At 51.5% G+C, this 15,271-nt stretch overlaps 1 protein-coding gene across 1 annotated transcript in view; it reads left to right on the top strand.

Moving 5' to 3' along the window:
• LRRC75A (leucine rich repeat containing 75A) overlaps positions 1-14,772 on the top strand; it is an 80,689-nt gene extending 65,917 nt beyond the window's left edge. The window contains exon 4 of the mRNA XM_068154643.1: positions 12,571-14,772. Coding sequence (XP_068010744.1) covers positions 12,571-13,156 — 586 coding nt within the window. The 3' untranslated portion in view covers positions 13,157-14,772. The remainder of the gene's footprint in view (positions 1-12,570) is intronic.
• Positions 14,773-15,271: the final 499 nt, after the last annotated feature.

Here is a 15,271-nt window from a genome sequence, read left to right as displayed (position 1 = left end):
TGTTTTGTAGCCTCATGCTTGATTAGAAGAGGCCTTTTGACTGTGAAAAGTGTGATCTTTTTAATTTCTTTTTTTTTTTCTTAAGCAACTGCTCCTCCACTTCCCCTGCTCCTGGGGGGAGTGGAAATTAGATTTGCCTTTGACACATGGCAGAGATTCTTTAAATCCATCCTCCCGACTTGGACGGCGGAGCAGGGAGTCAGGCAGCAGAAATTGTTATTAAATCAGCTGGTGAAATAATGAATCCACACACACTTGTGCTTCCTCCTTGCTTTGGAAGCCCTCCAATCACCCTGTGATTATTTCTCTTGTCTAAACCAGCTACTGCCTTGCTTATTTTATGTGGGGGTTTTTTTGTCAGCTAGTGAGGGGCAGTTTGGTTCCTTGCCCAGGTCCAGGCTTCTCTCCTGCCACCAAGCAAGAAAAGCATCTCTCCTCCACACAGCAGTGCCCAGCTCATTACCAACCAGCCTCAATGTGGCTGTCACCTCTGGCTATATTTCCCAATTAGGAGACTCAAGCTTCATGGGAAGCTTTGATAGAACCTTTTAAACTTCTTTTTCCCCAAGCCCTTTCACGTGGTGCATCGTTAGCAGTGGTAAAGGAAGGTGTTTAGTGAGCTCATCCATCACTTGGGCTCGGGGCTCTGACTCGCTGTTGAGGTCGAGTTTCCACCTCCCACGCTTGCTGCTGCTCTCTTTGAATGAAAGCAGTGATCTGAAATAGTGGTGCAAAGGAGGACGGCGATAGAAGCACTGGAGGCACCCCTGCTCCTTGCTGCCACCGCTGCTCCTTGCTGCCACCCCTGCTCCGCGCTGCCACCGCTGCTCCTTGCTGCCACCCCTGCTCCTTGCTGCCACCCCTGCTCCGTGCTGCCACCCCTGCTCCGTGCTGCCACCCCTGCTCCGTGCTGCCACCCCTGCTCCGCGCTGCCACCCCTGCTCCGTGCTGCCACCCCTGCTCCGTGCTGCCACCCCTGCTCCTTGCTGCCACCCCTGCTCCTCGCTGCCACCCCTGCTCCGTGCTGCCACCACTGCTCCTTGCTGCCACCCCTGCTCCGTGCTGCCACCGCTGCTCCGTGCTGCCACCCCTGCTCCGTGCTGCCACCCCTGCTCCGTGCTTCCACCCCTGCTCCGCGCTGCCACCACTGCTCCTTGCTGCCACCCCTGCTCCGTGCTGCCACCCCTGCTCCGTGCTGCCACCCCTGCTCCGCGCTGCCACCCCTGCTCCGTGCTGCCACCCCTGCTCCGCGCTGCCACCACTGCTCCTTGCTGCCACCCCTGCTCCGCGCTGCCACCCCTGCTCCTTGCTGCCACTGCTGCTCCTTGCTGCCACGGGGAGGAGAAGGGCTGCACCAAGGTGTTCAGCACAAAGGGTGCTGGCATCGAGCATTTTGAAGGGGCACTGAGGTATTTGGGCTGGGGCTGGGTTGTTTCTTGTCTCTTGTGCGCTGCTGTGGGGCTGCCAGGAGCGGAGATCCCGTGTGGAGAGGGTTGGGCTGCAGAAGGCTGTGAGCCCTGCATGAGGAGATGTGAGCAGCAAAGCCCAGGACCTAGTAGTGCTGTGGTGAAGTGTGCCAGCAGCTCGCATGGCTGGAGCTTTCCTGGACAGACTCCTGCATCTCAGGCCTAGTTAATGCAGCTCTGGTTGCTCACAACCAGACATTTCCATCTGTCCCCCATGAGCCCAGCCCTGAGGTCCCTGCTCACCCCGTGAGTGACCCAGACACAGGCTTGACTCATCCCTTCCAGTCTGACACTTCATCATTAGGCATGGTGTAGTCCCTTGGTTCATGGTTGATGGGGTGGAGAAAAAAACCCCTTTGGCCACTGGCCAAGCATCCTGCCAGCGCTCAGGAAAGCACAGAAGGATCTTTTGCATCTCAAAAGGGGCTGGTTGGCACCTTCAGGAAAAGAGAGACCAAACCACAGAGTGCAGTCCCTGCCCATGTTCAGTTCTCAGCTTTGGGTTTGCCTGTCTCACTGACACCCAGCAGCCTGTGTTTTGACACATCTCAGTCCCTGGGAAATGGGACATTCAGCCCCAGGACTGCTTGCTTTTGTCTAGCAACGTGGAGCCCAGGGTGGCAATATGCTCTTCCAGGTGTTTCACCCTCCCCTTGTCCATGGGTAGCACCAGGCTGTGGAGGGGGGGTTTGGAAGGAAGCCATCCTCGTGTGCTGGCCTCCCTGTGTGCTCAGTCTCACCTGAGGATTACTCCTCAGCAGCATCTTGGCTAAGAGGGAAGCCCATCTGGGTTAGTCAGCTATTGAGTCATGCTGGCCACTGAGGGCTAAAACGTGGCTCATTCTCCTGAAGATGGAGAGCTGGAGACTTGGGGGAAAAGGAAATAAAATGTGTGTTCCCTGACTGTAGGCAAATTCTGACCTTGGGAAGCTTTGTTGCTGGGCTGACCTCGCCAGCATCGCTCCCTCCCCTCTGACAGCCAGCTTGGAGCCTCACCACTGATGGGTACAGGAAACAGAGAGAAGGATAAAAGGCTTTCACTGGAAAGCTGACAGGGAGAGGGTGCTTGGCTTGTGGTTTTACTGATACAACTGCTAACTGCCTGACTTTGAGCAGAAAAGCAAGGAGGCTGCACAGCCAGCCAGGGAAACTTCAGGGAAGGCTTTCTGTGGTTTTCCTGCGTGTCCAGCAGAACGTGCAGCGCCGCAGGGACCGGGGGGGCACCGGGCAGTGCTGCTCTTGTGCCGGGCAGAGCAGCTATCAAATGACTCCTCTCTTCTGCCCAGCTGGGAAGGCAGTCTTGGCAGCCAGCTTCACCCCCAGGAGTAGCTTGATTTTTCCTCTCTCTGGAGGAAATGAAGGCTGAAATCCCCAGCATCAGCAGGGGGGGAGAATCGGCCAAAAGCAGTCAAAGTGCTGGGGGAAGGAGGTTTTCCCGGGGTGAGAAATGACACTAGGCATTGCCTCTTCTCTTTTGGCAGCCCCAGAAGTGGCAGCAGCTGCTTGCTGCAGACCCTGGGCTCGTGGCAAGGATCTGTTAAAATGAAATAGGATTGTGAATGGGCAGCAAAGCTGCAGGAGAAACCTTCATTTGCATCCTATGGGATGCATCCTATGGGATGCAAATAAAGCATGGTCAATCCCCCTGCTCCGAGGAGCAACTTTCTGCTCTACTTAGAAAGCAAGGCAGGCAGGGCTGGTATTAAACCTCCTCATTGGAACAGAACATGCAAAAGCCCCCAGAAAACCCCATCCCTTTGGAAGACACGAGCGGGGAATTAGTAGTGGATCAGGTTGTATCCTGTTATTCCTCATCTGCTGAAAGCTGAGGTTACAATGCTTGCTCTGTTCTGCTGTGCTGAGCGGGACCCATTCTGCCCTGCCTGCCTTAATGGGAAGCAGATTGCACCTCCCGGCGCTGGGAGGGCCCCGGGAAGCCGTCACACACCGCTCAAGTCTCATTAGCTTCACAGTGCTTAGCCCCCTGGGATCTCTCTCTCATCCCTCCCTGGGCACCATGTGCCCTTGCAGGGATGCAGGACGGGGACAGTGCAAGGGTTTCTTGACCAGCAGGATGCTTAGTTATGGAAAATCACACAGGGCAGAGCTTTGTCTGGCTTGATGGTTGTGCACATTACAATTAAAAGCCAAGTGAAAGGCATTCACCATGGCTGTCTCAGCTTGCCCAGCTCCCCTTCAGCTGGCCTTTGGTTCCTCTTGCAGCTGAGACCTTCTCGCTGTGCAGCTCCTCCTGACCTAAGTGCTTGAGTGTCCGTTGTGCTGTGCCCTCAGTGAGAGCTGGAGGAAGCTCCTGAGTCCCTACACATGGCTGGGGGACACCAATCCCATTGCAGGCTTGGCCATCCCCCACCCTGGGTGGGGGAAGTGATGTGTGCCCTGCCCAAAATCCAGCTGTTGGAAGTGTGTCTGCAGTCAGGCTGTCACAGAAGTCAGTCATTTCCCTTTGATCCACCTATGGGAGCATCAGGACTGGTTTGGGGCTCATCACTGGATACCAGAAGTGTCAGGATGGCAGCAGGAAAGGCAGGAGCTTGCTTTGAAATGGAGGATGTGCCAAGGACTGGGGGGCAAGGGGGAAACAAAGAGGTGATAGCAGCTTTCAGCCCTGAAGAAAACAACCCCCCAGAGAGTGTGAGGGACATGCAGGGACCCCAAGAGCTGGGCTGGCAGCTGCCTCTTGTGCTCTGGCTCTCATCAGAGCAGCCCAGGCAAGAAAGGACCTCTGCCTGCCTAAACTCTTCCAAATGTGATCTGTGCTCCAAGAAAATAAACAGTTTAGGGAAAGCAAAGCCCCAGGCACACACTTTGGCAGCTGATCACTCCCTAATTGCAGGGAGAGCAGTGGGGAAAGGGTTGGGGGATTTTTTTTTCCTCCTTCTTTGGGCTGGTTTCTGATGAGAAAACTGGGCTGGAGAATCAGCTCTGAAGCTTCTCTCCCCTCACCCCCCTCCCTCAGAGTCCCTCAGCAAAAATCCTGATTTCTTCCCCTTTGTATTAATGGAATTCAACTTATTTCAAGGAACAGGAAACAGCAAACGGCCTCTGCAAAGCATGGACCTCAAGCCTTCAGCCAAAGCTGGTTTAGTTTGATACAGGCAGTTCTCTGTGACCTTCTCTTGGGCTTTGTGGTGCTGTCTGCAGCACCAGGGGCAGGTTCAAGGGCTGGGAAAGGCTTTTGGTGTGCAGGAGTAAACTGGAGCTGATGCCTCTCAAGCTGCCTTGCTTGACTCTGCGTCTTTCCCTCACCCCAAAGCTCCCTGAGCCTGAAAGGGATGAAGATAATTAACAACAGCCCCTTTCATCTGTAAATAGACAAGATGTGTCAAAACTCATTTGTTTTCCTCTAAACTTCGTGGCAAGGGGGACAGCAAGGCTGCAGCCATGCCCTGCCACCCCACAGGGGGGTCACATCCAGCCTGCCGGCTGGATCCCTCCTTGCAACAATAAGACAAAGCAGTGACAAAAACCAGAGGGAGAGGCAGAAGTGAAGGATTTCACACACCCAGCCCTCCCAGTTTTGCAGAAGGGGCTGGAGCCCCAGCCAGCCCTGCCTTGCTGTGCTCTATCCACCCCCATGGGTCTCCCATCCCTCACCATCTCCCTTTCTTTCCTCCTCTCCACACTGCTTTCCTTTTTCCTTCTCTTCCTTTCAGTTCACCACTTTGGAACTGGTTTTAACTCCTTGGCAGCAAGGTGTATGTTTTCATGAGCACTTTATTAGGGATTTCCCTTCCTATGGCCTCTTTCCTTTGGACACTGAGAACTACAGCCCAAATCAAAGGGCTTTTTTTTGTAGCCAAACCAGAGCACATCAGCTTCTTCTCTCTCTAGTCATAGAAGCAGTAAGGTGTGCCAAGTCCAATCCCCTCTTGAACACCTCCAGGGATGGTGACTCCACCACCTCCCTGGGCAGCACATTCCAGTGGCCAACAACTCTCTCTGTGAAGAACTTTCTCCTCACCTCCAGCCTAAACTTCCCCTCATGTGGCTTGAGACTGTGTCCTCTTGTTCTGGTGCTGGTTGTCCGGGGGAAGAGACCAACCCCCTCCTGGTTACAACCACTCTTCAGGTAGCTGGCAGGGGGTCAGCAGCTGTTCCAGTGGTTACCTGAGTATTTTTAATATACCCAATCTAGAGGAGGGCCACAAAGATGATCAGAGGGCTGGAACATCTCTCACATATGGGCAAGCTGAGGGAGTTGGAGAAGAGAAGGCTCTAGGGAGACCTTCCAGTTGCCTTCCAGTACCTGAAGGGGGCTGCTGGAGAGCCTTATTTTTTTAAGGGCACATGGGGGTAGGACAAAAGGCAATGTTTTTAAACTGCAGCAGGGTAGACTTAGATTAGACCATTAGGAGGAAATTCTTCACCATGAGGGTGGTAAGACTCTGGTTGCTCAGAGAAGCTGTGGACACCTCATCCCTGGAAGTGTTTCAAACCAGGCTGGATGAGGCTTTGAGCAACCTGGCCCAGTGAGAGGTGTCCCTGCCCATCACAGGGGGTTTGCAACTGGATGATGTTTCAACTCAAACCATTCTATGATTCTATGACAAAAATCCTTTTCCAAGAGTCTTTTAAACCATTTTTTTTTGGCCCCCTGCTATTTTTTTTTCCCTGTGTTAGAATTTAACCAACCCATTGTTTATTTGATTGCAAACTATTGTTTGCTTTAAGGCAAACTTGAACCGTTCCTTATTCTGCTCTGACTCTCTTCCAGAAGGTCATTTACAGAAGCAACAATCCCAACATGTTGTTTTCTTTTAAGTTGTTGATAGTTTTGTTGCCTTTTTGTCCCCCCCTTCTGTTGGCACTTGTGCAAATTGCCTTTTCTGCAAGTGCTTGCTGTTAGTGGGGAGTTAGCTGTGGTTCCTCAGTAGGCTGGAGCAGGGTTCACTGGAAAGCTTCCAGCATGGTTTCTCTGTAGGAATCATAGAACCATAGACTCAATAAGGTTGGAAGAGACCTCAAGGATCATCAAGTCCAACCTGTCACCCAACACCTCATGGCTACTAAACCATGGCACCAAGTGCCACATCCAGTCCCCTCTTGAACACCTCCAGGGATGGGGACTCCACCACCTCCCTGGGCAGCACATTCCAACAGCTAACAACTCTCTCTGGGAAGAGCTTTCTCCTCACCTCCAGCCTAAACTTCCCCTGGTGCAGCTTGAGACTGTGTCCTCTTGTTCTGTTGGTGGTTGCCTGGGAGAAGAGCCCAACCCCCTCCTGGCTACAACCTCCCTTCAGGGAGTTGTAGACAGCAAGAAGGTCTTCCCTGAGCCTCCTCTTCTCCAGGCTAAGCAACCCCAGCTCCCTCAGCCTCTCCTCACAGGGCTGTGCTCAAGGCCTCTCCCGATCCTTTCTGCCCTTCTCTGGATGAGAAAATGGAGGTTTCTTAAGAGTGAAATGTGTCATGAGAAGGAGGACATAACCACATTTCATTTTGGGGAGGCAGAGGGATGGTGCACTCCATCAGCAGGGTATTTACCTAGCCAGTGAGTTAACTGCAGTTAGAATTAGAGCGAAGCATCCTGGTGGGGCCCAACTGCTTTATTTTTAGTGTTTTGTTTAGCAGGAAATTAAAAACAAGCTGGAGAGGGGGAAAAAAAAATCATCCCCTGTTCATGCAACACATAAGTGGTGCTTTTCATACAGAGCAAAGAGACCATCACTTCACTGAGGACTTGATTTCAGCCTCCTCAAGCCCAGCACCGTGACGAGGAGCTGGCTGTGCAGCATGCAAACAAGAGCAGGTCTCCTGCTTTAATTATCCCTGCTGGAGACATTTATCAAGTTGCTTCTTTGGATAATAATGCTTCCATTTCCAAGAAGCTCGTTGCTTTTAAAGGTTTAACTGGGGCCTTTTAGTCAACACCACAGAGAGAGGGCACGGAATTATGACGCAGCAGGAATCTTGTGGGTGCAAGCCTGGGGAAAGCTGCAGGGATGGACACGTTGCTGCTGGAGCCTGGCCGTGAGAAGGAGATGGTTTGGTCCATCCCAGATGGTTTCTTTGTTTGAACCTTGGCCCTGGAGATTCTTTAGGGGGTTACCATTGTAGGGCTTCATCAGTGGCTATAGCTCACCAAATATCCACCAAGGGCAGCTGCTTCTATAGGAGCTTGGCTCTTGTAGTCCAGAGTCCCAGAACTCGGATCCACATGAACTTCCCTTGAGTTCCTGTGTAATGGATCTGTGATTTCCCCTTGGCCAATGTTAATGGATTGAGTTTGTGTGGTTTGGGCTGAAAAGAAAACCATGGCACATTTCCACACACCTTTCCCCACCATTTAAATTCATTTCAAGAACAACTTTGATGTGTTCAGTTCCTTAACTGATGCTTTTCTCCTCAGCCTCCAAAATTAGTGCAGCCTTTGCATTTTCCACACCTCATATGCCCATGAGAGATGGTGAGAAGCCCCAGCCCCTACCTGCAGTTTTGGCCCAAGCTGCCAGACCTTCATGGCCTTTGGCTTCCCATTTCCTCTGTGCTAGCACAAGATGGAAGCACATCAGCCTCAGAGAGGGACTAAACACCACATTGCCAATTTGCTCAACACAGTTTCTGTCCTTTGTTTCCTTTCCTCAGAAAGATTCTCTAGGGTAAAATTAGAGACATTCTGGGAGATGTTAAAGTAAATCAATCTAGCCAGCCCCAAACAGAGATTCTTCCTTCTCCTCTCCTTCTCTTCTCCTTCTCTTCTCCTTCTCCTCTCCTTCTCCTCTCCTTCTCCTCTCCTTCTCTTCTCCTTCTCCTCTCCTTCTCCTCTCCTTCTCTTCTCCTTCTCCTCTCCTTCTCCTCTCCTTCTCTTCTCCTTCTCCTCTCCTTCTCCTCTCCTTCTCTTCTCCTTCTCCTCTCCTTCTCCTCTCCTTCTCCTCTCCTCCTCTCCTCTCTTCTATGTTCTTGTTTTCCCCAGAGAGGTGCTGCACCCAAAAATATCCAATTCCTTCCTCCACATGCACATTAGTTTGAAGATGAGGATGTTTAGGTGCATTTAGAGCCCTCTCCAATCTTTACAGAGCCTTGGACACAACTGTCCAAAGGTCTCAGATAGCTCAGGCTATGTGACATACCCAGCAGAAGGCTCAAGGGCTGTGCCACAAGTTAGACATCCCAGGCACAGTGACATCTCACTCCTTCACCACAGCAGGGATTAGACAGCTTCCTGTCTCCTGCAAGGTGGGAACTAATCATCTGCAAGGTGCAGCTTGTGGGCTGTGTCCCTCCTGATCTGTTTTGGGGTTGATGTGATCACTTTTAGGCACCAAGGGCTGGGTGACACTGCTCTCTAGTGGAGGGCTCTTCATCAAAGGGGTTGAGATGGAGGAGGCTGCTGCTGGAAAGGGTCAGCACCACTCCAGGAACAGAAATTACTTTTTCTTCTTCTTTGTGTCACAGGTTTCTAGAGTTTAAAAGATATCCATGCAGACATTACACAGGCATGGAGTAATTTAGTAAAGAAATGTAAATAAAAGATGTTTGGCTTTCTCTCACCACGATGGGGAGGAGATACTGATCTCAAAGAGCATTCTGATGCCAGTGGTCCTTCCACTACCACAGCATGGTCAAAACCATTAGCCCTGTGCCAGTTCTCCTGGTGCAGAGGATGCTCTTGGGTGCAGAGAGCTTGCTCTTCCCATCAGATCATCAAATCCCCCCTGCACTTACCAAGCTTTGTGCCTGGAATAGAGGAGGAGCAGGCCTGTGGAGCTTGGTGTGGAGCCAAAGCACATTCAGTGGGGTTTGGGAAGGAAAGCCATGCAAACCAAGAGCAGAGGAGGTATTGCTGCAAGCATCTCACGGGCAAATCATCTGTTAAAACTCTTTGTCATCATCTGGAGCAGGAGTGGGCACTTTGAAGAACCTATTTCATACTTATCTGTGATACCACCAGAATTTCAGGACAAGTCTTTTATCTCAAGCCTTTTTTTTTCCCCTCCCCTTGATGACTCATTGCTCCTGTTGCTGACAGGATTTTCTCACCAGAGATATCATATGAATTTCTCAGTGTAATTCATCACTCTATGGGGCTGCCTCCTCTTCATTTTTCTTGAGCTGTTCCTTTGCCCTCCGAGGAAGAGGCTCAACAGCCCAATTACCCTTTCTACTACATGAGACATCAGTGGCTCTTGTCCTGATTGGTGCAGTGCTTCAGAGAAGTGTCAGGAGTGGAAAGCAAGAGGAAATCCCTTTCTTTGAATTCTCTTTGATCTAAACATTAATGCCTGTGTTCACAGGAACGTTTTCTGGCCTGATTCACAGCATGCAAAATAGCTTTTTGGTTTAGCATGAGTGTGTACAAACCAGCATCCTGTCCAAGTGCTGGCAGGAGTTTGGTGCCTGGTAACTACACATGGTCAAATCCAGCTGGGAGAAGAATCTGTGCCTCCCCCTATGGAACGGCCTCAGAGAATGTGAGGGTGAAACCAAGTGGGTGTCACTGATCCTCCTCTAGAGCCTGTAGGGATTTGTTTAATGCTAAGATCTTCTTCCTCCAGGGATTTGGGGCCATTCTGTGGCCAACTTTATGGCAGGGCTAGAAGTTTTTACAGCTGTTTGTTAGCATAATATCCTCCTCCTTTCCCTGAGATGGCTCAGAATAGCCACAGGACTGTTTTGATTAAATCGTGGTTGGGGTTGGTTTGTTTCCCAAGGGACAGCTGGAGTGTAGGAAGGGCCATCCCCCAGCACCAGCACAGGGCAGATCTGCCCCAGGGAGTTGGGACATCTCCTCTGCCTTTGCACAGCACCAGGGTGAAAAGGATGTTTGTGCAAGATAATCAATCCGTTGCAGTAGGTATCAGCTAAATCCCTTTTAAGGGGAAAAGGATAGAGCCCCAGTGAGCAATTCTCTTCTACCTGCTGGCAGGGATTGTGTGCACGCTCCAAGGGGAAACACAAATGTGAAGCAATAGTGAAAGAGCTGCCCTGAAGTTATCCCCATGTCCCCTTTGTTAGCTTCTTAGGGGTTTGCTGAACTAAAGGCACGACAGAAGTCCCACAAGAAGGTAAATGAAGGGGTGCAGGCAGCATCACTCCATGCAGGGGGAAAAAACAAGGCTCAACCCCTGGCTGTTTATTTTACCCATGCTACTAAGTGGCTGTCACTTACTCACAAGGATAGAGTTTGCTTTGTTTGACAGCACAGAGCCCTTTATCACCAGCTTTGGTGCTCAAAGACTGCAAGACACAAGTGATTTAAGGGTTAGGGGTTTTTTTAGGTGGAAAGAGCTTGTTCCTGAGGCATCCCCCTGGCCTCAGCCTCACTACACCTCACTCACTGGGGCTGCTGCTGCAAAAAAAACCATGAGGCAGCGGTGCATATGGGAGAGGAGTAGCTGCCAACATATGAATATCAATTTTAAATGATAAAGATGCTATTTCATTGGTTTCTTTCCCAGTGCTGCCAACAAAATTCCCAGGAGAGAGAAGCACTTCCCATTAACAGCTGTCTTTCTGCCCACATCCAGGTTAAATGTAAAGGGATAAGAATAGATCGTGGTAAATTACTGGGGGGGAGGAGAGGAGGGAGGGGGGAAGGAGAGGAAGGATGGGGGAAGGAGAGGAGGGATGGGGGAAGGAGAGGAGGGATGGGGGAAGGAGAGGAGGGAGAAGGGGAAGGAGAGGAGGGATGGGGGAAGGAGAGGAGGGAGAAGGGGAAGGAGAGGAGGGAGAGGGGGAGGTGGTGTTTGAGGTTCCAGCTAACCACAACCTGCCACTAACAGAAGTGCCACCACAGCAGTGAAAACCAGCTCACAGCACAGGGAGTGTGTTGTGGGACCAGCTGCACAACATCTCCCCGTGCCGTGCAAGACCGATGGCAGCCACAGTGCGTGGGCACTGGCGGAGACACGCTTCAGCATCTGCACAGCAGAGGTGGTGGGCTTGCTCAGCAGCTCAGCAAGGCAGCGTTGGTGCTGCTCTGCATCTTCAGCCAGAAAAACTACACAAGTGCTGAGCAGAGCCTCTCCCCCCAGCTCAGGCCAAAGCGTTTCCACAGCTGGCTGCTCCGGCGTGAGGCTCCCACGTGTGCCAGCCCAGCAGATGAGCCCTGAGTGAGCTCCCCCGAGCTGACAGGAGCAATTAGCATGCATGAGGCTCTTTCCACCTCCTAATTCACTCAGAATAATTCATTAGCCAAAAGTCCTCAGCAGTGCTAGTCTGCTGACAGGTCCTATTGTAGATGTGTTCTTTGATTTGCTTTAGAAGATAAAGTGACCTGTGAAACTCCAGCCCGGCTCACGCTAATGAGCCTCTGTAGGGCCATCCTCAGGATTTATTTATTTATCTATCTAAGGATTTTCTCCACAGTGTTCATCTCCTCAGCAGCAAGACTGAAGGCATATTAAAGGTCTGCCACGCTGGAAATACAGGATCAAATCACTCAACCCTGGAGGTGGTGACCCTCCATTGGCTGTCTTGGGTTAAAGTCATTCTGGCTTGGGGTCTGTTTCTCACTTGCAGTGCTGAGAGCACAAACAAGGGTCCTCCTGCTCAGACAGCCTCACAATCACCAGTGTGAGCAAGGTTACACCAGCACCAGCAATTCTTGTCTGTCTAATCATTATTTGCACCTTCCTAAGCAGCCAGATCATTTCTCTACCCTGGGGTTTTGCAGTGGCTATAGAAAAGACCTCTGCCCTTTCTGACCTGTTTGTTTCATAGCACGGCTTAGGTAGGAAGGGACCTTAGAGATCATCTGCAACAATCTCATCATGGGCAGGGATGCCTCTCAACTTGACTTCTCAAACTGCTGGTTTCTGGCCACTGACAGGCAGCCTCAAACTGCTGGTTTCTGGCCACTGACAGCCTCAAACTGCTTGTTTCTGGCCACCGACAGCCTGCCTCAAACTGCTTGTTTCTGGCCACTGACAGCCAGCTTCAAACTGTCTCTCTGCCCCTAACTGCACAGACACACTCCTGGCCTCTACAGGAGAGAGGGTTAGCTCCAGCAGAACATCCTACCTAAACAACTCACATTCTTGCCCCCTCCGAGAGCACCCAAGGAGCCCAAAGCGATGCCACCGAGCAGAGACTTTCCGCCCCCCAGACATTAATGCTCCTTTCTCCTTTTCTCCCCCTGCAGCTTGAAGGCTGTGCTCATGGGGAAGCCTCAGGACAACACGGTGGACTTGTCGGGCATCCCTCTGACGCTGAAGGACTTGGAGCGAGTCACCTCCTACCTGCAGCACAGCTCGGAGCACATCGACACGGTGGAGCTGTGCTTCACGGAGCTGACCGACGACATGCTGCTGCAGCTGCTGCCGGCCCTCTGCGTGCTGCCACACCTCACCACCCTCTCCCTCAACGGCAACAGGCTCACCAAAGCCATCCTACGGGACCTCACCGAAACCCTGAAGGACCCCAAGAAGTTCCCTAGTGTCACCTGGATCGACCTCGGCAACAATGTGGACATCTTCTCCTTGCCACAACCCTTCTTGGTCAGCCTGAAGAGGCGGTGCCCCAAGCAAGGCAATTTGCCAACCATTCTGGAGTTTGGGGAGGGTCAGGTAAGCGATTTGGAGGGCCAAGACGGCCTGGCTGAGAGCCAGGAGGACCTGCGAGCCGGAGCAGGTGAGACTGACGAGACAGACTTGCAGCAGACAGACAGAACAGACAAGGCTGGGGAGGTCCCCAGCTCAGAGCTGGGTGCTGTGACACCACAGACATGATGCCTGGCTCCGTGGCCGTTGGGTGGGTTGACTTCAAATGGAGACCTCAGCGCTTAGAGGTCCTGGCAGAGGGTTGATTCACAGCAGGGATGCTTTGGGAGCCCAGACTGCTGCCTTCCTCCTGTACAGTGAATGTCAGCTTTCTTCTTGTCAAAGAACATCTCAAGGTGATCACATCCAATACTTGTGTGTTATAAAAGCTGGCCAGGTGTGCTGTGCTTTATAACCTCTGAGAAACGTATCTCCAAGGTGGTGTAATGGAGGCCCTCAGAAGAGCACAGAAGAGAAGGAAGGTGCTCAGGCTCTGCAGAGAAGAGCTCCGTTTCCTTAGCTCTGGATCTAGTCAGCCCCCGGCTGCTGCCTCACGTGGGGTGGACAGACAGCGGTCACCACAAAGAGAACTGTACACCTTCAATCCTTTCCAGTGCTGACTTCAGGAGTTGCTGATGGGTAGCAGATCAGCTGAGACACAACAGCAGTCTGATCAGACACCAGCCAGGGATGCCTCTCTTGCTACCGTGAGCCAGCTCGGAGGGAGAGCTTTGCTTTCCTGGTGCGAAGCTAAATCCCAGCCTGCAGCGTGCCTGGATGTTGCTCTCACTCTCCAGCCTTATCAAAATCAGGCTGACATTTGTGCCTGCTCAGTATTTATTCAGATGTAAAGTCCAGTTTCCCACCAGCCATGCTGCTGTATTAACTCCAGAGCTTTTCACGTGGCACCTGGAGCTTGCACCAGCAACGCTGAGGGTATTCCGTCCAGTTTGGAGAGCCACCTGCAAAATCTGGAGGCAGGACTCAGCTCAGGCTCATTGCTGTTGCTGACAAAAGAGATCACAATGATGAAGGATTACAAAAGAAAGCATAATCCTGGGATTCATCCCTGTACCACTGCCACTGAGCTGGGTGGACACAGCCAGCAGGGGATAGAAAGCTTCAGAAGGCTGTTGGGTCACTTGGCTGTGTCCATCCCTGCTGGACCAGAAGTGCTTTGTTTCTGACATACTGCTTTGTGTTTTCCTAAGAGACCTGGATTTGTTTTGACTTTTTGATGGCAAATTCGAGCATCCCAGAGCAGCAGCTCTGGAATGAGCACTTTGGCTTTTGAACCAGACTTTGATTTGATCCCAAACCCGAGGGGAAACCTCTTCTCCCTTACATTGGAAGGACCAGCGGTGACTCCCTTTGCTAAGGGAGCCCTTTCCTAGCTGTTCAAAGCCCATCCCTGAGCAGCTCTACAGCATCCTGTGTGACCCTCTGGCAGAGGTGACCTTCTGGGTGCAAGCAGAGGCAGGGGTTTTGCTTAGCTCTTTGGCTCTGCTCATTTAACATCACAGCACCAGGAAGCTTTTCCCAGAGAGGCTTCACGCTGCTGGTTGTCATTTCTCCTCTGTACACAAGTAGGTAACTTAGAAGAAACTCTGCTACTCATTTTAATACCCTTGGCAAAGTTCAGTATGATTTGCATGTATCCAAGTCTTTTGCCTTTTTTTTTTTTGATGTTAACTCTTTCCAACAGGCATGAGGAAAAAAAAACCAACCCCACACCTTTGCAGTGACTCAGCTGTCCTGTTTGAAATGAAGGAGCTATCCTTAATCAAAATAAAATGGCAATGTTTAATAAAGACCCTGCACTGAATTTTTTTTCCCCACTGTACAGGTTGAAATGCAGAGAGCAGCCCAGCAAAGAACCCCCCCAAACCTGCAACTGGAGAAGAAAGCAGGTCTGGGGTCTCCAGAGTGCTTTAGAGAAAGGGTCACTGTAGCTGGCTGGAGAAAGAAATAGCCCAGTTTATGGGCTGGATTCTGCAGGGTGGGCACAAAATGAACACAGAAGCAGCAGCAAAGCATCTGTTCAATTGTAAATGTCTGCAGAAGTAACACGGGAAAAAGAAAAGCTGAGAATGTGCTGCCCCTCAGGGTTCTGATCTCCAGTACTACAATCCCAGTGCACTGAAGGAAATGGCTTTTTGTTTGCAGCAAGGACTCTCTGTGTGATCTTCGTTCTGGTACCTAAACCATGGCAGAGGAGAGAACATGAGAGCAGGGCTGTCCTAAATCCTGCAAGTCAGGACAGCCTGGGAACTCACCTGGGTGCTATTTCCACCAGTACTACAA

The sequence above is a fragment of the Melanerpes formicivorus genome, unplaced genomic scaffold (genome assembly GCF_026170545.1).
Source record: "Melanerpes formicivorus ecotype bairdi unplaced genomic scaffold, bMelFor1.0.p_v2 SCAF_29, whole genome shotgun sequence".
In the NCBI taxonomy this organism is placed as follows: Eukaryota; Metazoa; Chordata; class Aves; order Piciformes; family Picidae; genus Melanerpes; species Melanerpes formicivorus.
The sequence above is the reverse complement of the archived record's forward strand: the minus strand, read 5'-3'. Positions and strand labels throughout refer to the sequence as shown.